General features: G+C 36.9%; 1 protein-coding gene across 10 annotated transcripts in view; it reads right to left on the bottom strand.

The window, feature by feature from the left end:
- ANKS1B (ankyrin repeat and sterile alpha motif domain containing 1B) overlaps positions 1-25,255 on the bottom strand; it is a 286,081-nt gene that overhangs the window by 216,839 nt on the left and 43,987 nt on the right. For all 10 annotated transcript variants that reach the window (XM_087723307.1, XM_087723309.1, XM_087723308.1 and 7 more), the window contains exons 7-11: positions 22,533-22,649; positions 19,216-19,388; positions 17,282-17,422; positions 8,345-8,510; positions 3,548-3,684 (exon numbers count right to left, since the gene is read on the bottom strand). In XM_087723307.1, the coding sequence (XP_087579433.1) occupies positions 3,548-3,684; positions 8,345-8,510; positions 17,282-17,422; positions 19,216-19,388; positions 22,533-22,649 (734 nt within the window). The remainder of the gene's footprint in view (positions 1-3,547; positions 3,685-8,344; positions 8,511-17,281; positions 17,423-19,215; positions 19,389-22,532; positions 22,650-25,255) is intronic.

The following is a 25,255-nucleotide window of genomic DNA, read 5'->3' as shown; positions in this document are numbered from 1 at the left end:
TTGAAAGAGTGGATGAATTAATGAAATAAAGACCTCATTATTAACCTTGAAGATTACTCATCATTTTAAAAATCAAATTATTTTGATACATGTATATCCAATGCACAGGGCTAGATTGAAGGGACATGATATAAGGGAAGACATGCAAGCACGCCCACACTGAGAGATGTACTACCAAACACAATTTGGGTAGAGAACGTTTTTCTGCATCACTTACAATGCTAGAATTTAAAGTGCTTTGCTGAATTAAATGTGGGGGATGATTTTTCTTCTGAAAACAGTCCCTGGTGCCATAAAGATCGGGGACTACTGTCATATAGTGCAGAGATCCCCTGCCTTTGAGCTGTGGACTAGTACCAGCCCATGGCCTTGGGAACTGCACCACACAAGCAACAGGAGAGCAAGCAAAGCTTTATCTATTCATGCATGGGATCTAGATTGCATATGAAACCACTACTCCCTGGGCCATGGAAAAATTGTCTTCCACAAAACTGGTCCCTGGTGACAGAATGGTTGGGGACCACTGATATAGTGAATCTGACCAGGAATAGGGACCTTAATGTTCCTTGAATTCTTTCCCAAGGGAAATATAACTGGTCTTAGAATCAATAGAGTTGGAAGGGACCTTGGAGGTTTTCTAGTCCAACCGCCTGCTTAGGCAGGAAACCCTACACCACTTCAGACAAATGGTTATCCAATCTCTTCTTAAAAACTTCCAGTGTTGGAGCATTCACAACTTCTGGAGGTAAGTTTTTCCACTGATTAATTGTTCTAACTGTCAGGAAATTTCTCCTTAGTTCTAGGTTGCTTTTCTCCTTGATTAGTTTCCATCTATCACTTCTTGGTCTACCCTCAGGTGCCTTGGAGAATAGTTTGACTCCCACTTCTTTGTGGCAGCCCATGGGATATTGGAACACCATGTCTTCCTAATCCTTTTCATTAAACTAGACATAGCCAGTTCCTGCAACCGTTCTTCATATGTTTTAGCTTCCAGTCCCCTAATCCTCTTTGTTGCTCTTCTCTGCACTCTTTTTAGAGTCTCAACATCTTTTTTACATTGTACTAACCAAAACTGCATGCAGTATTCCAAGTGTGGCCTTATCAGGGCATTATAAAGTGGTATTAACATTTCATGTGATCTTGATTATATCCCTCTATTTATGCAGTCTAGAACTGTGTTGGCTTTTTTGGCAGCTGCAGCACACTGCTGGTTCACATTTAAATGGTTGTCCACTAGGACAACTACTAGGTCTGCAGACAATGTTGTTTTAAGAAATAATTAATGTATGAGACATTATGGAGATACTGAGAAATTAATGGAAGGAAGAACATATTTTAAAGACAAGATAAAAAACATGCAAAATAGCAAGAAACCTGGGAAGAGTTTCAAACCATACAAAAAGGATCTCCTTTAGACTCTCCTGGCTAATTAAGTCTTCCTGGGGGTATTGTGTAGTTAGATTCTGATGAAGGTTAACTCCATAGTTGTTCTACTACCTCTTAAGAAGATCTTGGTTTGCCCCTACTCAAAAAACCGTTCCTGGATCCCATCATACTGAGCAACCTTTATTTGGTGTCTAATGTCCCTAGGGAAAGCTATAAGAGGGTGATTGCGCAGCAACTTTAGCAGATCTTGAATGAAGTGGGTTATTTGGATCCCTTTCAATGAATACTAAGTCCTAGGCATGGAATGGAGATATCATTGGTTGCACTTTTGGATGCTCTTTGGCACCAGCAGCACAGAGTAGTGCACCTATCCTAGCTCTCAGCAGCCTCTCAGCAGCAGAAGTCTAAATACTGGATACTGATTCTTGGAGTTAGAAGTCTTGCCTTTGGCCCATATTAAGTGGTATTCCATGGAGTTCAGTATTCTCTTCACACCTATTTAACGTGTACATGAAGTCCTTGGGTTCATTTGTTGTTGTGTGTACTGATGATACCTAGATGTATAGCTCTTTCCTGGCAAACTAAGCAGTGCTATTGATATCCTGCTCAGTGCCTGGAGACTGTGAGGCAATAAATCAAACTAAAAATTAAATATATAATTGCCAACGTTAGGAATGTATACAATTCCAAATCAATCACACTTGAAAACAAGTGTACATAAATGATTGATCTGGTTTCACTTTGCTGGATTTCTGATTTAAATCATTTTGTACAAATCCGGAATAAGCATTTAAAAGCATATATGGTTTCTATACAGGCCAGCTAAGCAATCTCCAATGTTTTACTGTTTTATTAACCAACTGACTTTAATTTATTCCACAAATGATATTAATTCACATGCAAAAGCAAGCAAAGCACCAAGTAAAGTATTGAAAGCTGACTTATTCTTCCACTGAAAACAAAAGAGCAAGGAAACATTAATTGGGCTCTGTGTTGCTCCGGCACAGAAAGAATGCCAAATGTTTGTTGCCCACAAGCTCTCTAATATCTACCAAAGAATGGCAATGTAGAGAAATACATTTATTTAGAAAGAACAAACTTAATGACAATAAACTACCTTTGGGGGAAAATATTTTACCAAATGTTTAATATTATAAACTGATCTGTACCTTTTAATTAATTTTTTATTGTTTCCTGCTTCCATTTAATATAGTTTGGGAGATCATTCACTTGGATAACCATTTGTCCAGGGTGATATAAGGATTCCTGCCTTGGGCATGGGTTTGCAGTAGAAGACCCCCTTTGGAGTAGAAGACCTCCAGACCTATGATTCCATACTTCAACTGCTATTTAATTTGGTTGGCTATGATTCAGTTGACTAATCTTTGATATCTTCAGGATGACAAATCACTGTGACCTCAACCATATAATTTGCAGAATTCAATGAATATCAGTGGAGATAAATGTGCCCTAGGTCAATGAGATAAAAAAAGAACACCAATGGCAGGAACAAAAGCAGAAGAGAAGTAAGCTAAGCAAGTTAAATATATATACAATATAACAGTAATGTGTATCAAAAATTAGGCAAAAGAAGTGGTCATTAAGAGTAATAACATCCAATACAAAACTTAGATAAACTCTTTCAATTAAGACCCTCCCGGCCTTCTGTAAAGCCACTAAGTCCTGGCTGCTCCGGCAGGCCAGGGGCTGTTGAAGTATCCAGCCCCACGGTAACTACGATTGTTGTTGTATTTTAAATTGTTGTTTGTCTTATTTATTCCCTTTCCCCTTTTTATTGTAAGCCGCCTGGAGTCCTCCGGGAGTGGGCGGCATACAAGACTAATAAACTAACTAACTAACTTATTTAAAATTAAGTATATAAATATCAATAGAAGAGAACATTTGTAGCTCAGGGTTGAACATTGGAGTCTTTGATGCTCTCTGAGCTTGGTTATTTGATTGCAGAGATTTTGTTACCAAACTGTAATAATATAGATTCATGTCTTCATATCCAAACAAGATACAACTATCTGCAATGTTTAGGAATTTTATTTCAAAATCTTTAAATGAGCCACATTACAATGTTCATATTGGAAACCTGAAAGAGAAAAACATTGTCTTCGGATAAACTCAAATGAAATATCTATTTATGACTACTCACCTGAGGTCGTATAACTTTTACTATATTTTTCAGTGCAGTATCTGGTGATGGAGGAGAGCAGTCAGGTGTTGGGCCTGTTGAACTGTTTCTATGGTTACCAGTACCTGGTGCAGTAATTGCTACTTGCGGTGCATTATCTATGAATAAAAATAGTGTTCTGGTGATTATACATTATTACACAGAATATACTGTGAAAACAGAAAATGGCTTTAAAGACAAATGATTCAGTATTTTATAATTTATTATAATTATTAGATCTATAATTCATATTGTTTGCATTCAGATTGAGATATTCATTTATTGTTTTCTACAAAGCTTGTCACTGATCACAGCTAATGCTTAGCATTTCAATGCAGAAAACTATTCATGTGCAGAAATAGGTTTATGTTCATTGGCTGCCTGTCAAAACTAGAGAGGAAACTGGAAGTGTAAGAGGGAAATTAGGAATATTAGTATAATACTTACTGTACTTAAAAATGGATAGATGGTTAAAAATTATAGTTCTGATATCTTCTGTATAGGTATGGAAAAATATACTAAAGACTTTCTAAGTTCCAACAGGTGGTATTAACTTGTGGGAAAATTAGCTGTCTATTAGGACCTTCCTCAACTTCATTCACCAGGATGTGAACTGGTAACTGGACTGCCCCATCAGCCAACTCAATGACTTTAAAAAAATCATCACTATAACCATTCAAATGAATATTAGAATCTAATTAACTGCCTAGATGTGATCTTAAGTGAGAATTTTATACAGAGGAATATAGTCCAGATCAGAGATGGTATTCGGCCAGTTCTGACAGGTTCTGGAGAACCAGTAGCGGAAGTTTTGAGTAAGTTGGAGAACCGGCAAATAGGCTGGCCCTGCCCTCACTGCCTCCTAGCAGATCATCTTTTGTTGCCCTGAACAGGAGAAAGGAGCTGGAAAGCAGGTTAGTGGGGTGGGGAGGGAATGGGGATTTTGCAGTATTCTTCCCCTGCCATGAACACAAAGCCATGCCTACCAAGCCACAAAACCGGTAGTAAAAAAAATGTGAATCCCACCATTGGTCCGGATGTAATTACTGACCCTAAAATACATAAAAGCTCTTTTTAAGTATTTGTATATACTTAAAACACTTAATTTATACTTAATTTGTATATACTTATAGGTAGTGTGATCAAAGGGGGGCAAGGATAGTTGATGCGCCAAATATAGCCTCTCACCTATCAAACGACAACCCGGCCTTCACGTGGTGCCCCCTGTTCCTACCAATCGGGCTCTGTCGACCCTTGGGACTGGCGTCCCCTTGGGTATATCCAGCCAAAACAGCTTCCATGGATCGCCATAACTTTCCATGGAAGTCGCCTATACCCACGTTGGGTGAAGAGGCGTCGAGTGAGTGAGTGTGATCAAAAGAGGAAATGAGGAAAACATGGAGGGCTAACCACTAGGCTAAATCCAGTGGTGGGATTTAAATTTTTTTACTACCGGTTCTGTGGATGTGGCGAGGCTTGGTGGGTGTGGTTAGTGGACGTGGCCAGGGAAAGATACTGCAAAATCCACATTCCCTCCTCACCCCACTAACCTGCTTTCCAGCTCCGTCCTCCTGTGCAGGGCAAAAGAAGAAGACCCAGCCAATCAGCTGGAATTCAGGAGGCAGCGAATAGATGGGGGCAAAGCCAGCCACAGGTGGTATTTGCCAGTTCTCCAAACTACTCAAAATTTCTGCTACCAGTTCACCAGAATTGGTCAGAACTGGCTGAATACCACCTCTAAGGCTAACCAAAATAGAGTGCCACTACCCATCTATTTGCTAATGTGCTCCTTAAAGCCTAAAATGGATTACATGAAGCTAGAGTTAATAACAAACCGGCAGTTGAGAAACTACTGTGTCATCATTGCAAAGGAAACTTGATTAAAGCATTCTGTTCTGGATAGTGCTGTTAGGTTGACTGGACTTTCAACATTTTGGCTTATTTTCTTTTGAGAGCGGGCATCAGAATTTCATTTTTTAATGTGTGCTAATGTGTTCACAGAAAAAAAATGACAATAAAAATGAGCAAACACGTATATTTCATTACTAGCACATATGTGCTCAGCTAATTGGAAGGATTAATTGTCTTAAATAATCATGTAGCCCTACTTAAGAGGAAGGACTTGTCAGGAAGAAAGTTCTTTCAAATTCAAAAGAGAGTTGATTTTAAAAAGTAAGAGGATGAGATGGTGTGGAAGAATCACTCTTTTTCCTTTTCATTAAATCAGTGTTTCTCACTCTCAGCAATTTTAAGATTGTGGATTTCAACTCCCAGAATTCCCCAGCTTCAATCTCCATCATGGAAACCTAGAAGGGCATGCAACTCTTCCCCAGTTTCATCGTTCCTTGACTACAACCAACAAATGATTTCTGCTTCATATTTATCTATTGTATCTGTTATGGATTCCTTTGGTTCTATACCTGAAGAACAGAAACTAGAAGACTGTCAGATTATATCTGAGGCATTAATAGGTTGTCAGCACCTGTGAGTGATGAATCAAACCCAGCACAGGCAGCTACTGACTCATATAACAAGGAGTTAGAGCCTGACCTCAAGAGAATACTAAGCCCTAAAACACATCACCACCACAGAGGGATGAATGACAACAGAGCCCTGTACAACTCCTCAAGAGAGAATCAGCTCCCTCATTTAAGCAAAACCAGGAATTATGTAGGAGCATTCTCCAAAATTCTTCATTTTGGGGAAACTGCTGTCTTACTTCCTCATTTGCATTCCTATGTCAGATATGCCATTCTATGCCAAGTACATTTTACCTCAGAGTTAGTGAGCAAAAGGAAAGTCCAAGACCAGGGCAGAATCATAAAAGGCAAGGCATTTCAGCTGCCAGTGTGATTACTATCTATGCAACTACCAAAAATGACCTAATAAACTCGGGCTCATGGAAATATCTAGATGAGAATCAGATGTAGTCTCCAATCTTGAATGGGGTCGGTGGGGTGGGATGACCATCAGCAGAATGCTTGCAGGAGGCAATGGCTTAATTCAGTTGTTCTTTTAGGAGACACAAGAAAATATTCTGTTCTTGGGAAAATGAGAGGCTTCAAGAATGGGGAGTGTGTCAGAAAGAATTCCATTACAGGCTTGAATAGTAGCCATTTGTTTAAAATGAAGCATAAGCAAGGAATCCTCCTAGACCTATAACTTTTGCCTGATGAGCAGATGGTAGCAGGATTTTGTGCAGTTATGATCTTTCCTGCTCATCATGTCCTTGTTAATTCTCATTTGGACTATTGCAACAGTCTATAAATATGGCTGTCCTTAAATACTATCTGCAAGCTATAGCCATCTGGAATGCTGGATATTTATAGGGCGTGTCAAATTTTTCAACTTTCAATTTCCAAACATTGGGGTGCTCAAAAGTTGTGACATGCCTTGAGGATTGTAAAGATATTCTGGTTACTTTAATATAATTTAGATGTGCTTGGTAAATAACTACATAAATATGATAACTTTTAAACATTTTGTTTGCTTCATTTGGATACCAAATGAGTTTCAACTGAATTTTATGTATGCACAATTCTTTTCTTCTTCTCGATATTGAGGCATTATGACATGTGATTGCTGAAAAATCAGTGCTTTCTCATTTACTGCAGTAGAAAAAAAAACTGTTTCAATTATATTGAAACTCTTGGATATTATCTAGAGAGCAGAACCTGTGAGGAGTCTATAAATTGGGCCTACGTACCATTATACAGTTGAAGACTTATCTATTTTTTACGAAGTTTTGGTTTTAATTTTTTTGAGCTTTAATGACTTTGGTTTAAATATTTTTATTATACATAAATGAAATTTTATCTCTTCATTATAAATATCCCACAGTTTGATACAAGATGGGTAGCTATATACATATTTTAAATAAATAAAAGACATTTCCTTCCCAAATTATATTTTTCTTTTAAAATATGAAATAAGAGAAATCTACCATACTATTACAAAAATATAAATAATAAATAAATAAATAAATAAATAAAAGACAAAAAATCCAGAACAATCTTAAGATTACTATAATGCACAGTTTATTATATGAGAAAAATAGCATATGTATAATTTCAGACACTGAAATTCAATCACCTCCTTATTGCTCCTCATTTGTTCACCCCAGGAAAAAATCTTGAAAGTTTATATACTTTGGTCTGGATTGTTCTAGAAACAGGAATGAAGGTATCACAGAACAATGGAAACTGAAATGCTGACAGAAAAAAAAACATTGCAAACTATATTGGAGAGGAAGAATATGGAACCCAGTCTTTTTTCACAGGAAAACTATAAAATATTTTTGGAAGTTAGTCTTTCAGAAAGGCGCAGACATCTGGCTGGATTTCCATACTGTACTAATACAACTTTGACTGAATTGACATCTGTTTCAAGAAAGCGTGGGATGCCCTCTTTTAGTTTCAAATATATCTTAGGACCATATTTGGGAGTGGCATGAATTTGTTATGTGCTAAAACAGCCTCAGATTAGGCAGCTAAAAGCAGCAATAGATTCCCATATATCTTTTTGTAGTTTACTCTTTCTCACAAGGAGAATGGTCTGGAGAAATTGAAACAATAACTATCCTTCTCTCTGAATGCCAAATTTATGTAGCAAATACAACTCAGCTGGACTTGTCCTTAATGCTTCATGTTTGTGCTTCCTGCACAGACAAGCATTAAGTGATAAAATTCCTGCATATTTCTCAAAATCAGCTAATAGTATAAACAAAAATCTAAGTAGCACAAATAACAATACTTATAAGATCAAAACCAGTAAAAACACCTATTTTTGATGAAACTCCTCTTGTTATTTCTAAAGAACAAGGTTTCTTCGTAACTGTTGTATCAAGAAAATCACAGAGACCATTCTCATTTTCTAGAGGAAATGTTTCTGAAGAAACAGATGGCACTGCTTCCAGTGTAGCACTCCTCTTCTTTGGAAAGGTTTCCTGAAATATAGAAATAGAATTATATAATAGACTTGGCCTTGTAGAGGACAGAAAAGAAAACTATTTAAAATTGTCATATATACACTATCATATTTACTGAAAGTCAATTACAACAATTATAAGGATTTTTAAAATAACTTTCCACTAACAATAATTTAAGATTAAGGTTAGTTTTTAGAGCTCTACAAATACATCTTTGAAACAAAAATATATTTTAAAAGCTACCTACTAATGCATCTTAATAATAAAAATTACCATTAAATTATTATTATTTGTATAAACATATATGTAAATCAAGAACAATTGAGACCACCTTGCCTTCCATAAAAGACCTATATATTGTTCAGGTCAGAAGGAGGGCTGAGAAGATATCTGTAGACCCCTCACATCTTGGACATAAACTGCTTCAACTCCTCCCCTTGGGACAGCTCTACAGGACATTGCATGCCAAAACAACTGGACACAGGAACAGAATTTTCCCCTGTGCCATCACTCTGCTGAACACCTAATTCTGACAGTGCTGTGTAATGTCTATGTATATTTACCCATGTAGCATGGCTGTAGTATCATTATTTATCCTTCTTATTATCTTATTTGCTCCCCCATTTAATTGGGGGGAGGATGGATGATGGATGTTGCTTTGCATGTACACTAAGTGTTTCTGTACTGGAAATAAATTTCTTTTGTGTCAAATAACACTTGGCCAAATAAAGTTGAATTCAGTTGAATTCAATTCAAATACACTACCTCAACAATCTATGGACATTAGCTTTTCTTAGAGAATGATAAAGGGGCATTGTCTTCAAATCTTCCAGAACTTTTTCTATTTCCATGCAGCAAGTTATCATTATATACCTAGCTGATGTAAATGAAAATTCTATATACATGTAGAATTATATGGCCCATTTAAAGGTGTGTTTTCTCTTTAGCTTATGTGATCTTGGGAGTCACACAAGGCTTTATCTGCCACCTATCTGATCTATAATCAGCTGGGCATCTGGAAATTCAGAAAATCGCTTTTCTACATATGTCTACCACCAGTACTAACAATAGCAAAATAATAATACTAATACTTTTACTAATAATAATAACAACAGAAAAAGAGAAAAATTAATAGTTATATCCTATTTTCCTTTCAGTCTTTAGCAAGATGGCTACTTCTCAGCTAAAACAGTAATCTTGAAAAGCTTGCATAGGGTTGGATGAGAGGAGAAAGAAAAGAACTTCAACAGAAGTTCTTCATTTTTCAGGCTGCAAATTCTGAAAAAAATGTATTAGAACAAATGAAACTCCTCACAAAAGAAGGTTACACTGTCCTTATATGTTCATACTGGAAAAAGAGATTTAATGCATTTTCAAGAATATATTAATTGTTGTTTCATAATTGAGTAATATATTGAAACTCAAATTCTGACATTCATCAGTATAATTTTAGTCTCAACTAGGGATGATTCAGTTTTCAAACTCTACAAACTAATCAGAAATGTCAAAGCTATCTGAGATTGCATGCAGAAAAAAAATGTTATCATATATCAGTTACTTGGCAATAAATAATTTAAACTAGTTCTATCTTAGAAAGTTCCCAAAAATGTACTTACTGTATTTTTCGTAGTATATGCACCTTTTTTCCTCAAAAAAGAGGCTGAAAATCTGGGTGTGTCTTATACATTGAATACAGCATTTTTTGCCTCCCGAAGCCCTGCCCCCTCACAAAAATGGCTGTACATAGCCTTATGGAGGCTTTCAGAGAGCTCCTGGAGGCTGGGGAGGGCAGACATGAGCAAAGAATGGACCATATTTTGCCCCCCAGCCCCCAGCAGCACTCTCTAAGCCTCCATAAGGCTATACATGCAATTTTTTGAAAAAAAAATGGGCCATTTTTTGCCCATTTTTGCCCCCCGTCCCCCCAGGAGCACTCTGCAAGCCCCCCAAGGCTATTCATGCCTTTTATTTGAAAAAAAGGGGGGCATTTTCACGAAAAATGGGCCATTTTGGGGAGGTTTGCAGAGTGCAAAAACTTTTTTTTTCCCTTTCGGAAAGCTCTTTAGTTAGAGTGATTGGTGAGAATTACATTGATCAAGTGCTGTGCCAGCAGAAACAAGGTGCTGCAGGTTGTCAGTGATTTCCTTCTCCAGCACATGGATAAATACACCTGGAAACATTTATCTACCTACCTACCTACCTACCTACCTACCTACCTGCCTGCCTGCCTGCCTGCCTGCCTACTCTCTCTCTCTCCCTACTTACCTTCTCTCTCTCTCTCTCTCTCTCTCTCTCTCTCTCTCTCTCTCTCTCTCTCTCTCTCTCTCTCTCTCTCTCTCTCTCTCTCCTGCCCTCTACATACCTACCTACCTACCTACTCTCTCTCTCCCTACCTACTGTATTTCACTCTCTCTCTATCCCTCTATCTACCTGGTGGGTTTTATACTCCAGTGCGTCTTATACTCCAAAAAATACGGTAATATTAAAGGTGTCATATTAATAGTGCACATAATGAATAAAACAGTAGTAGACTGTTTGATAATAAAATTATCAATTTTGGGGGGCTAGAACCTGATATTGATACCAAACAACAGGGCTGCTTTCCCTGATAGTAAGCTCACAGTGATAACAGGCATGGGGAAATATTGCAAGAGACAGGAGTAGGCCACTTATTGTCTCCTGCCCCCTAACAATCACCCTCAATCCTTGCCCCTCCTCGCCAGGGGTCCCACTATACTCATCTCATTACCAGCCAATAAGAAGGGCAGCTCTAACACTCAACATTCAGCAGCCATGTAGCTTATCTAGCTGACACTTCAACCTAGCTTTCCATTAGCACCCTGCTCTTGGCATGTAAGGAAGAAAGAAAAAAATAGTGCATTCTTACATCTCCTTATTCCATGGGTGTCAAACTCGATCACAGGCTGGATAGTTATATATTGCAATATTTTTTGCCTTTGCGGAGCTGGGATGGGCATTGCCTGCATGTGAAATATCCAGCCTGTGGGCCGCCAGTTTGACAGGCCAATCAAAACTCCCACCCTACTGTCTCTCATCTAAAAAAGGGCAAAATGCCCAAGACCTCTCCCAACATTCCTTCACAATCTTTCCCATGGCCACCAAGAGCCATGGTGACACAGTAGTTAGAATGCAATATTGCAGGCTAATTCTGCTGATTGCCAGGAGTTCAATTATGACCAGCTCAAGATTGACTCATCCTTACGAAGTCAGTAAAATGAGGATCCAGATTGTAGGGGGTGATATGCTGATTCTTTAAACCACTTAGAGAGTGCTATAAAGCACTGTGAAGTGGTATATAAGTCTAAGCGCTAGTGCTATTGCTAAAATGCCAGTCCAGAATCTTTCTCCTGTTTCAGAGACAAAACAGCTGTGACAACAAAGTTACCACAAACTATAGTCATGATATGGCTAGTTCTTGTCCAGGGACAGTTTCTAGTTCATAGGGCAGGACAAGAAAAAAAATAACAGAAAGAAAAGCAAAGCCACATATGGCTGGCCATATGGCAACTGCAGGAAGCAGGCCAGTTCTTTCACAGGACTACTAACCAGCTTCTGCTACTGATACTTCTGTCCCTTCTCCAGGAGTCCAAATATCTCATTAAAGAGATTATGCCACTTTCGCCACTAAGATCTTCCCATATCGGTCTGAAATACATTAACTGATTGATTATGAGCCATCAAATTGATGTCAACTCAGGGAAACAACATATTTTTTCCATGATAATCTGTCCCTCTGATGGTCTTAGAGGTCTTCTAGTTGTGTAGTCACTGTCACCCATCCATCCTGCTGCTGATCCTCCCTCTTTTCTCTTTTCTTTCACCTTTCCCAAAATTAGACTCTTTATGGAAAGGTAAGAGTTCACATGTTTAAAGTAGAATAATTTGACCCTGGTCATTTGTTCCTTAAGTACAAATGGGGATGATTTGTTCATTTTTTTGGTTGTCAACAGTATTCTCAAGAGTCTTCTCCAACTTCAGTTTAAAAGCATCAGTACTATTCCTGTTTTGCTTCTTCAAGTCCACCTTTGGCTTGTACAGGGTATCACGAAGAATACCAAAATCGGAAGTTGTCAAGCACTTCAATATCTGTACTGTCAATTCTAAGTCTGGTTATTGTGCTTGTTGTCGTTAATTTGCAAACTTCAATATTCTATGTATATTTTAATAGAGATCTGTAAAATATTCTAGATTATAAATCTACAAGACAATATACTGTTTAAGTGAAAGAAAAACAGATAATTTCAAAAATAAGGAATACGCTTAAGTGGCAATAGCAATAACATTTTGGGCGTATATACCATCCCATAGAGCTTTACAGGATTCTCTGGACAGTTTACAATGCAGAAACATTATTTGCATAATCCCAACCAGTGACGTGCAGTCAGGGGAGGCAGGGGAGGCAGGGCCTCACCACTGTCATCATGAAAAGGGAAAAAAAATGTAAAAGGAAAAAGGCTGAGGTAGTTGCTGCCAGAGTCACAGTGGATGACTCTGCTTAGTGCTTAACTGTTTAAAAAAGTCTCTAAAAAGTGCCCACTACAGGAGGAGGCGGGAGAACCATGTGCCTCATTTAGTCTGACTTTATGATCACTTGAGCAGAGTTAAGCAAGGATTAAAAGCTGAAAAATTCCTTATGTAGATGAGACACATGGTTCTCTTGCCTCCTCCTGTAGAGGGCGTTTTTTTAAGAGGCTTTTTTAAACAGTTAAGCAGAGTCATCCATTGGGGACTCTGGCAACAGCTAACCCAGCCTGATCTCAGCAACTCTTGCCTTTTTCCTTTTATATTTTTACATTTTCATGATGGCAGGCAAGAGCAGAATTGAAATCCTCTGTGATTGTGAAACAGCTGGAAAAGGTATGTGGGTCGGATGGAGGGGGAGGAATTCAAAATTAATTTAATTTGTAAGTAATTGTAAGTAATGTGTGTGTGTGTGTGCGCGCATGTGTTTGTTTCTTCACTCAGAGGGAAGGGGGTAGGAGAGGCAGGGAGGGCAGCCCGCCAGCTTTCTTTCTCTGTGTCGGGGCAGCCCGCCAGCAGAGGTGGGTCTTTTACCCACCTCTGCTGGCGGGCTGGCGCTTGCTTTCTTTTGCCGCAAAAGAAAAAAGCGGCTTTTGCCCGCCCTGCCACTATGTCCGACTCCAACATAATGGCGGGACGCCTCTATGTCGGACAGAAGCGGGTAGGGCGGGCAAAAGCCGCTTTCTTTCTTAAAAGAAAAAAAGCGGCTTTTGCCCGCCCTGCCGCTATGTTCGACAGAAGCCGCAGGACAGGCAAAAGCTGCTTTCTTTCTTTTTGCCTCACCAGCTATAAACCTCACTGCATGTCACTGACCCCAACAAACTGAGTCCTCATTTTACCAACTTCAGAAGGAGGGAAGGCTGATAGTCAACCTTGAGCCCCATCAGTATTAACCATTAACCTTTAAGAATAACTTTTAAAATACAAAAGAAAATGTAGTTAAAACCAAGGCATACTTTAAAAAAGCAATAAGCTAACAGGAAAAAATGAAGACCCAACTTTCTGGCCACTCCTATTAGAAAACTTCAATCTTCAAGATTCCTCTTCTCAAGTGTGCCCACGATCATCTGAAAGTCATCTTGGGTCATTCCTAGGTGCTCCTGTTTGGATCCAGGGAGCAGAGCCACCAAAAAGCCAGCTTAGGCAACAAAATCAGCTGATAGTTGGCAGGAGAAAAAGATCATCCTGCCCTGCAGTATGACCAGGATCTAATTGTTCTGGCAGCTTTTCCAATCCTAGGGTTTTGATGGGAAACAGCCAACCAGACAAGGAGGAGGAGTCAAGTGAGGAATTAGTTGTTGCACAGCTGCCAGAGATCTACTACTAATTCCCCCTAAGCCCCATGGAACCATAGTTATCTGTTTCCAAGTGAAGGCAAGCAGTCTGGGAGGATTCCTGTATTATAGGCAAAATACAATAAAGTAATTAGTTTGGACTCTACATAGGTGGATCTGGTTGTTTGTACCTGACAAGTCTCTACATTTAGTAGGAGGAAGGTTTAGAGGTAAAATGGGCATTTATTATTTTAGCATACAGCAATAATATGGTTTACAAAGAGAAAACGGTATGATTTATATTCACCTTATCAGGAAAATGCTGACATACTTAACTTTGTCACATGCCTGATGTGTACAATGATATGCAGTTACCTTTTCTTATTTTCAGAAGCCCCACTCACTAACACCAGGTACAATGCTGTTTTTCTATTCTTTCCCAGAAGAGCACTTATCGCTTGGGAACAAGTCTAAATGCAGAGCTGAATGAATTTGACAATATCACTTGTTCCTACATAAAGGCATTTAAGTTTTTCCACTTATTTTTGCATGCTGCACTTAATCAAAGTCTATTATACTATGCCTACATCTCCTAGTTCTCTTTTATTCATCAAGATTGCTTCTTGCTTACCATATATCAATTTATTGAGTTGGGATAAGTGCTGAAAAGATAAATTTCCATTGTGGGAAGAAGTTACAACAGCAGAATTAAAACCTGAACTGAAGAAACGTGTTTTTTTTCTCAACCTTTGAACTGGCTCTCTATTGTCATAAGAGATACAATGGACATATGTCATTATTCTTTTTTGTTCTCATTTGTTTGTTTGTTTTTAATCTGTAATTTGTTTTCTATCTTGAAGATTTTTTGTTATATATTCTACAATTTATTTTCCATACAATTTAAGTAGATACAAAAGAGATGGACAAGACTTTGTTAACGGAGACGAGAAATTTCTTTTAGAGAGGTACTTATCTGGAAAATGATTTCAATATTTTTGTCAACAGCCTATACCAGACAGTTTTGTTTTGTTAGTCAAGTTAGAACCTATGTTATAAACAAATACAATGATAAAAGAAGTGGGCAGATGGGAGTTGCAATGTGATTAAAATCTCATAGCAGTCTTCTTTTGTTAGTAGCCCAAATGGCTTTTGAATCACAGTAACATGACTATGTTATATCAATAAAAAGGCTCCGGAAACCCTACCACTGAAAAATACAGCAATTTACTTCTGATTTCTGGCAAAAACTGCCCAATAGCAAACAATGTGTGTTTGCTATGCAACATTCACTTAACAGTCACAGCATTTGCTTAACAACTGCTGAAGAAAAGATAATAAAAAACAGGTCTGATAGTATCCTTGTCAGGTTCAGTTATGGTTTTAAGGTGAGAACTACTGTACTTTATTGGATCAATGATCAGCAACATCTAAAAATATAACACAAACGTAAAATTAAATACCTAGCCAAAATAAAATACTACCATAAAATGATAAAATGCAATATAGCTACTACATGTGCAAGTATAAATCTGAATTATTACTGTCAACAAAGGAAAAATACTGTACATATCACCTAAAACAAGATTGTTATCATATTAAACCTGAAGTGATGAATAAAACAGAAGTGGTTATTTCTGTGACCAGTTATGGCTTCATCGGAGCAACACAAAATTTAGCTATGCATAAGTGTTTTTTTTCCTGTTTCATGTAGAAATTGTCTGGCCATCCTTGAAATGTACATATTAAGGAAGACTATAAACACGCTTGATATCCCGATATAGCTTGTAATAATACATACAGAATGGTTTCAATCTCCCATGGGCAGGTACCATTAATTAACTTGCAACAATGCAGAGGGTAAGATGTTATCCCTGGCTTTGAACTTGGGGAAAGTTAGATTTTTTAAAGATATTTTTCTGATTCCCAAGTGTCTTTATTTATACATTTTTTGCCATGTTGGGCCAACCTTTTAACTGTAGCCTGAAACTCCACATCTTTTTGGTCAGCAGTTGTTTGGCTTAGTCATTCTCTAAAGAAATAATGAGTAGTAAGGAAAACTCATATGTCAACTTTTGCTTTACAGCTTATTTCCAGGGAGAAGGAAAATTGTCTGTTAAAACTACAGGGGTCAGTCCAAAGGGAAGAGTTAGATTTTCAGCCAATAGTTTATCATCATCATCCAGGCCTTTGCCAGGATTGCAAGCATGCCTATCTCAAACTTTAACTGAGCATTTGCTGTTCCATTGGGTGCAGTGAGGATTGATTTCCAATTTTTGGTTTACACTGATTCCAGTGCATCATTCTACAATATTCTTCTATAAATTCCAACTTGTGTACCATAAAGTGTTTGGGCCAATGACTTGACCTCACAAAGTTTTAATGCTGCAGGGATTCTTCACTTGTATAGAAGAAACACTTAACAACACTTGAAAATCTAAACAGCATCTGCACTACTAGTGATTCTGGTGTGTATTCCAGGTGGCTTTAGAGTGGGTAACCATCTCTGGTTAGCGATCTGCTCCATTTTTTTCCCTCCTATTGTCCAGGATTATTGTGTTGCTCTCTTAGCAAAGACTACAATTTTAGATTTTTCAAAATTAAATCCAGGTGATTTTGCTGCAGTATCGAAATATTGCTGCCATATATGTTTGGGAAATTGTGATGGCATTATCTGCATAGAGAACTGTGAGGATTGAGGACCTTGACATTGATTTTTTTAATTTCTGGAAATTGAGTCAAAGGAATGTTTAACATCTCAAAAGGGCATTAAGAGGGTGTATTTCTTTTATTGATGTATTTTTGTGCAAAATGGAACCCCACCACTGGGATCTGTAATCTGACAGAGGTCACTTGGGAGCAATGGTATCCATTGTCCTTATCTTAACTTTCTAGAGAACAAGGTTCATGGTGAAAATTTCCAACATATTAACGGGAAAATACTCAAGCATGATTTGTATCTAAAGTGATAAATACCTGAGTAAGACTGGAGAACCCAAGATTTCTACATCCGTTGCAAGGTGTCAGTGCTTCCCACAAACCTGTAGGTCCACAACTATTTTCAGTTCCACCCTCTTCTTCCTCTTCTGTTTGTTCCAGATTTGTGGAAGATGATCTCTGAGGACAGAGTAGCAGTATTTCCAAGCTTAAGTGAATATGAATACAGCTGAATTTTAGATAGATAGATAGATAGATAGATAGATAGATAGATAGATAGATAGATAGATAGATAGATAGATAGATAGATAGACGTCAGCATTCCAAATATCATGCAGAATTAAATCAGAGTCCAAGGCAGAGACATGTTGGCACATCTGTGGATGATATTTGGAACGCTGATAATAGATAGATAACATCTAAAGGAAATATATCAATTAAAATAGGTCATATTATGTTAAAATTCAAAATAATTTTACCTAAAATTATTCTCAATGATGTTATATGTTAACATGGTGGTTAACCATGGGTTAGAGCCATGGTGGCGCAGTGGTTAGAGGTACTTCAGGCTACTTCTGCTCACTGCCGCTGCCTACAATTTGGCAGTTCAAATCTCGCCAAGCTCAAGGTTGACTCAGCCTTCCATCCTTCCGAGGTCAGTAATAGCAGTAGACTTATATACCGCTTCATAGGCCTTTCAGGCCTCTCTAAGCGGTTTACAGAGAGTCAGCATATTGCCCCCAACAATCTGGGTCCTCATTTTACCCACCTCGGAAGGATGGAAGGCTGAGTCAACCCTGAGCCGGTGAGATTTGAACCGCTGAACTGCTGATCTAGCAGTAAAATGAGGACCCAGATTGTTGGGGGCAATATGCTGACTCTGTAAACTTAGAGAGGGCTGTAAAGCACTTTGAAGTGGTATATAAGTCTAAGTGCTGTTGTTATTGCTATTATGCATTTGCAATAACTTAGAAATTGCTGCCTTTAAATAAGTTACTATTGCATTAAATAAACCATTTCTGGAAACTCCTATGTTCTCCTTGTCACTTCTTGAATTCTTGCTTCATTTTTAATCATTGAATTTAACATGCTACTTTCTCAACTCTTTGAATTTCTTCCACTTAATTTAATACTGTAATGTACCAAAATTTCCTAAATCATTAACTGATTCTTTTTTGATTATCTGAAACATAATTAGCATATTTTTTTAAAAGCTAAATTGATTATGGTTTTTGGAATGCATTTAATAATTTATGGTAGTGGCTATCCTAAAGATTACACAGCCCATAGGAGACTGTCAATGCATGGTATTTGGAGTTCAATCATCAGGGATCCTTTCGCATTCATACTGCACCAAAACCTGCCAGTTAAGTTAAGTTAACCAAGAAACATGCATTTGGAAGTTCCTTCTATTGTATAAAATGGCCGATGCTCTTCTTTACTGAACCACACTGCCATCTACTGGAAGATGAATACCTAAAAACAAAATCTAACTATTGTAATACTTTAATTAAGAATTAGGTTTTAGTCAGAGGTTTGTTGTCAAATTTAGACAAGGAAGAATTCACTAGAATGCCATAAATTGTTCAACAGAAAAAAATAGGTGTATAGGGTCAATTCTAGACCTATGAGAATGGCTTGAAATAACTTTGTTGAAGGAAAATGGTAAGTATAGGAATTTAATTTTTAAAAAAAGATGGATAAAATTTACAAAATTATAAGAACAAAACAAATGAGCAGTAAATTCCCAGTAATTAGCTAAAAAAATAATCCTAAACCAATATAATGATTTCAGGGAGATATTAAAGAATCTTGTTATGCAGCTGCCACTTCAGTTTATTATATAATTTTAATTATATTTTATGCAAGAAATAAGTGTTGCAGCATATAAACATTTTAACATACAACATATGAAACACAATTAAATCTTATTGTTATCCGCTAGAATTTAAACTATACCCTTTCTCACTTACTATATTAGACTTGTCTCGGTTTCCATTTGCTACTGTTTCTTCTTCTGATACTTTGCTAGCATCATCCAGATAATCATCTGATATAGTATGGCTCATATCTTCTAAATAATCTTTTTCTTGGCACAGCTTGATTTCATCTAATAGTTTTGATAATTCACCAGTCACAGCTTCACCTTTACAAGAGCCAAAATATAATAATCAGTCACTAGTAAAAGAAAATAAGTCAATTTAAGATTCGAAGTATGTTCTTCTTGGTGTAATCAAACAGCAGAAGCAGGTGAAGAGTTAATTTCATAAATAGCATGTTCCTTTTTCTCTTTTATGTGGATGTTATCATTTGATGTAATATTACACACATCAAAAGTTTGGAGACTAACATGACTAAATAATGTCATTCTGTAGAATACATTTGAGTTATACAGGTAGTCCATCATACATGTTTATGGTGGTTGATTGTAATATGGATGCTGCTTAGTTGTTAATTCTAAATACTAAATTTTAAATCAATGTTCACTTTTTCTGTAATTAAATTTTCAGAAATCCATTTAAAAAAAAATTCATTAACATACTATTATATTATCATTATTTGGTATTTCTATATCGATTTGGCATTTTGGGAATCATTTGCAAATAATCACAAAAGCAAAGTTCTCATACACATCTATCCATTAGTGTATGGATCAGTAAGTAAATTGGGAATCCAAAATGAAGCTATTGAACTACAACAGCTTTCAGGCGGAAATGCCTATTTCCTGCTTTTTTTTCAAATATATAAATAGTGCATTTATCATAATACTGTAGATTTTTATTGTTTCGTTATCAATTATTTTCTTAAAAACCAATTGTTTTGTTATGTGAATTATATTCAAAAATATATTTAACTATAAGTTCAAACAGGGGCAGATATGAGCTATTGGGTGTTCCTTTGCTCATCCTCACCCTTTAGTCAATTACAATCTTAGGATTTAAAATATATCTTGTGTGATTTGTATAAACTGATTATTGATGCTATCAAGTCAATGTCTCTTAGCAACCACATAGACAGATTTTCCTTATCCTGTTCTGTGAGGTCTTTAATGGTGCATTCATCACCACTGTAACTGAGTCCATTTACCTTACTGCAGGGCTTTCTTTCACCTTTCCAAGCATTAGACCCTTCTCCCCCAAGCTAGGTCTTCTCATAATGTATCCAAAGTAAGATAATTTAACCTTGGTCATTTATTCCTCTAGTAACACTAGTGAGAACTCTGAGTATATTTGTTATATGATCTTTTTCTTGGTTTTCCATGGTATTCGCAAGAGTTTTCTCAAACACCAAAGTTCAAAGGCATCAGTACTCTTCCTATCTTGCTTCTTCAAACTCCAAATTTTGCTTTTATCAACTGTCACAAGGAACAGCACTGCTTGCATTATTCAGATCTTTGTAAGTTTAGGCACATCAAAGCATATACATATCTTTTTCAATGCATATCTTTTCCAATGCATACTCTACTAGGCTGTAGAGTATATCTTAACTGTGTGTTACTTTACTGATGATGGTTGAGCAGGCTATTCACCACTTCAATATCTTCATTGTCAGTTGTAAGACTGGTTTTTGTACATATTGTCAGTAGTTTGAACTCATTTATACTTAATTTTAGTCCCATTTTTCACTGTGTCCATTGCATTTCATTGCTATATTTTATCACTTGCAGATCCTTTGCATTTTCAGCTATTAGAGCAGTATCTTCAGCATAACCAAAGTTATTGATATTTCTTCTTCCAGTGGTAAAATCACACTTGTCTTCTTTCAATTCAATTTCCCATAATGTATATCCAGCATTTAGATTGAATAAAGAAGGGTTGAATATACACCGTCATTGTGCTCTTTTGCCAACCTGGAGTCAGTCTTTTTACCATGTTCTGTCCATGTGACCCGTATATAACTTTCTCGTCCGAACAATGAAATGTTCCAAGATTTTCATTTTATCTAAGCATATTCCCCAGCTTGACATGATCAGTTGAAGCCCTTTCTATAATAAAGACATACTGATTTCTCCTTTGTGCTATTTGGCTTCCACAATTATCCAGCATATATCAGCATTAATGTCCTCAGCTTTTTCTAAAGCCATCTTGAATATTTGGCATCTCCAGGGCTCTAATCTATATTTGATGATCTTAAGCATTATTTTACTGTGAAATTAAGGATATTATACTATAGTTTACATACTCTGCTAAGTTTCCTTTTTTGGTTTTGAAATGTACATTGACCTCTTCCAATCAATTGGCCATTGTATTCTTCTCCAGATTTATTGGCATAGATTGATTTGAACTTTTACTGATTTTTCTTCTGTGCTTACTATATTTCTGTGGGTATTCCATCAATTCCTGTAGCATTCCAACTGGGTAATTATCAAAGTACTATTCTAAGTTTATTTTCTAGTACTAAATATTTATATAAGTTGGGAATATTTTCTAAGGTATCTTTAATGTTGATATTAATGGTGCTTGGTGAGGTTTGGTGCTTTCTACTATTTTTAAAAAAAACATAATTTAGCCATGGTGGCACAGTGTTTAGAATGCATTACTACAGGCTACTGACTGACGGCTGACTGAAATTTGGCAGTTCAAATCTCACCAGGCTCAAGGTTGACTCAGCCTTCAATCCTTCTGAAGTCAATAAAATGAGGATCCAGATTGTTGGGAGCAATATGCTGACTTTGTAAACTGCTTAGAGAGGGCTGTAAAGCATTGTGAAGCAGTATATAAGTGACATTGCTATTTACAATATTTTAATTTTTTAAACAGGCTATATTGATATTGGCATAGCCATAAGAACACTAAGAAGTGGGAGAAATACTTTAAATCAAGCTTTAGAAACTATAACACATTCCTTAGAACTTGATTTTGAGAAGATGGTTGGCACATGTGCAGTGTGCACTAAGTGTGTTGCCATAGCATACCCATTGTTAAAATGATACAGCTCATAAGCAAAGTCAGTAGTGGTAGAAACATCATTTAATGACTATATAGAAAGGTTTTTAGTAGAAGTGTATGATAAATTAGGTCTACATCTTAACAAAATATGGTACTTGGCAATTAGTAGTGATTATTTAAAAACTTAAAATATACCTTAGAATATTTAAAACCCAATTATATAATATTTTTACAAAAATTAACATTTTATAAGCAAAGACGGATATATTTAATTTTTTATTATTAAATCTCTAGTAGTTTGCAAAATCGGTACAATATCATACTGATTATGTTTTTAATTATTAACCTTTAATAATTAACACATTTAACACACAACAAACTACTAAGAATAGAATATTTACTTTTACTTGTTTGTATAGGAGAATCTTCTGGGGATAAAACACTGGAATGGTGATCTGATACTAAATATTCCTCTATGGATTCCTCTGGAACTTCTGAATTTCCTTTTTCTATGTAATCTATGGTAAAAATACATCCCATAAATAAAATTTGAAAATTCATCTGACAATATTTTTTGAATTCTTCTTATGTTGTATTTAAGTTATGTAACTTAAATTCTATTGGGCAATCATAACTCATACAGCCAATTCTGTGATATTTCCTGATTTTAATGGTAATAAGTTACAATTAAATGTATCTACAACTAAAATTCTTACTGTGCTAAAACTTCATTTTAGAAAATTTCATTCAGTAGTATAGTTACATTTTCAAAGATCTATCATAGTATTATGTCTCTATAAACAAATGTTATGGTTAGTCCTTAACGTACAACAATAATTGAGATTGGAATTTCTGTCACTAAGAGATATGGACGTGAAGTGTGACAATGTCACCCAGCAGTGGCAATTCCAGCAGTCCTACCTGCCATCATTAACTGACTTCCTCTGTCATTAAATGAGGAACTTCCTGTTAGCTTGCAACAATAAAAATCAGTGGGAAAGCCAGTGGATAATGCAAGTCACAGGCCAACAGGCAGGTAAGTGACTGCTACTGGGTGGAGGAAGGAGCAAGAGGGTATGAAGAGGATGTGAAGGAGTGCATGTGAGGTGCTACATTGGTCAGGTACAGCAAGGGAGGATGCAGGAAAGTGCAAAAGAGGCATGCGGGAGTTGGGGAAGTTGTGCAAGGGTGCAACAGAGGCAGCAGTGGGTTCCTACGGGTTCGGACTGTTTCGGCCAAACTGACAGTGGTTTGGTGGCCTGGGTCACTGGAACCGCCAGCGACCTAGGCCTGCCACGCCCCGAAACTGGTTCTCCGGGCAGTGTTATAGGCACCACCATCTTGTTTTTCACAAGCAAACTGGCACTAGTGCCTGCTGGAACCCACCCCTGAACAGATGGTTCATGAGGGGTGTGTATATTCAAAGGTATGTGTGAATGGTGTCACCTGGGTAAAAGAGGGTGTGTGGGAGCATGAGGGAGTTCATGAGAGGCACTTGTGGCTCAGGAGGGGTCATGAAGGTTATACAAGGATGTGAGAGAAGATTGGGGAAGGTGCAAGAAGGATTATTGGGTTATTTTCTGCAAACCCACAGAGTTGTAAAGATAGGATTCTATAAGTCTGTCCATGCTTACTGGGGATCAAATTAGGACTAAAGGCAGCAAGACATGTAAATATAGGGAGGTAGGTTTATTTAAATGTCCACAGTCTCTTCCCACTATCTCTGTATTTGTATGTTGGAATGCACATATAGAAAGCTTTTTCTTAAAGTAAAATTAAATGGAGAACACATATTAAGTCATCCAGTAATGGGCAATCTGCAGTTTCATGATAACCAAGCAATGAAAGAAATGGAGTGTTAGATCTAAAAACTGAGTAATTTTCAGAACCTGCTAGAACTACTTAATTTTAAATATGAAATAACTAGGAATTAGATTAGAACCCTTTGGTACAGTTTTCTTGGAGAAGAGAGTAAGGCAGATGCCAGGCTAAATGCAATATTACTTGACGGCTCTAAGAGCTATAGAAATTATTGTTATTTTAATGGATAAAACAAGCAAAGACAAGTTAACTATGTAGTGTAGAGTTCACAAAAGCAGAGAAAGCAATACAGATCAATTCACCAAATCAAAAAGGACTGATGTACAGAGATATCAAAGAAATAATACAAAATGTCAAAAAGGCAAAAAGATCCCAGATCATACATTCTAGATCCAATAGACATAGTTCAGGATTGAATTGTGGAGTGAATAGTGCTCTCTAGCTTGGTTGTTTGCTTGCAGATGTTTCATTACAATACAATTAGATAGCATCATCAATTCAACATCATGTACTCATGATGTTAGCTACGCAGGTAATGAAACATCTGCAAGCAAACAACTAAGGCCAGAAAGTACCTAGGACTCTACATGTTTGTAGTCACAACAGAGTAGATAAAAGAGCAGAAATCCTTAATTGTTTGTGGCATTAAGGAATTGGAAAGGAAATGTTTATATACTGAGGCCAACATGCTGACACAGCTATTCATAATTCTGAAGCAGCCGGAGATTCTCCAGCCTCATAAAAAAGCTTCTATTTGCATGATTTGCACACAACTCCTTTCTCTTTTCCTACTATGTCTACTGGTCCAAGTTTCTATGAGTCTCATGACTAGAATTGACAGAGTTGTGGGCCATGGACCAGTTCTTTGTTCTCCCACAGGTAATCCTTCAGCCATAATTCTAATCAATTAGATATTGAAGTCCTTTTCAGAAGATTTAAGAGTACAAGATATCAGGTAACTCAAATTTTATTTCATAATCCTGGAAAAAAAGTCCACCAGACAGAGATAATGATCAAATCCAAGGGAGATTATCCCAAATGGGATTAGCAGATTATAGAAGAGGAAGCCCATGGTAATCGCAAATCAAACTTAGCATGAAACTTCTTAGGATATTATCGTAAACAGTTGAATTTTTAGACCACAGTTAAGGGCAGCTGAGGATTAACACTCACTGGAAATGTGAGAATGCAGAGCCTAGAATGAAAGGGAGTTGTAGTTATTCGGTTGAAATAAGAAAACATATCCTTATTGGTATGTTAGCATGAACCAGCACTATTTCAATAGGAAACATTCAGAACTGGA

The sequence above is a fragment of the Thamnophis sirtalis genome, unplaced genomic scaffold, assembly GCF_051295495.1.
Source record: "Thamnophis sirtalis isolate CommonGarterSnake01/CBP01778 unplaced genomic scaffold, rThaSir2_p1.2 scaffold_9, whole genome shotgun sequence".
In the NCBI taxonomy this organism is placed as follows: domain Eukaryota; kingdom Metazoa; phylum Chordata; class Lepidosauria; order Squamata; family Natricidae; genus Thamnophis; species Thamnophis sirtalis.
The sequence above is the reverse complement of the archived record's forward strand: the minus strand, read 5'-3'. Positions and strand labels throughout refer to the sequence as shown.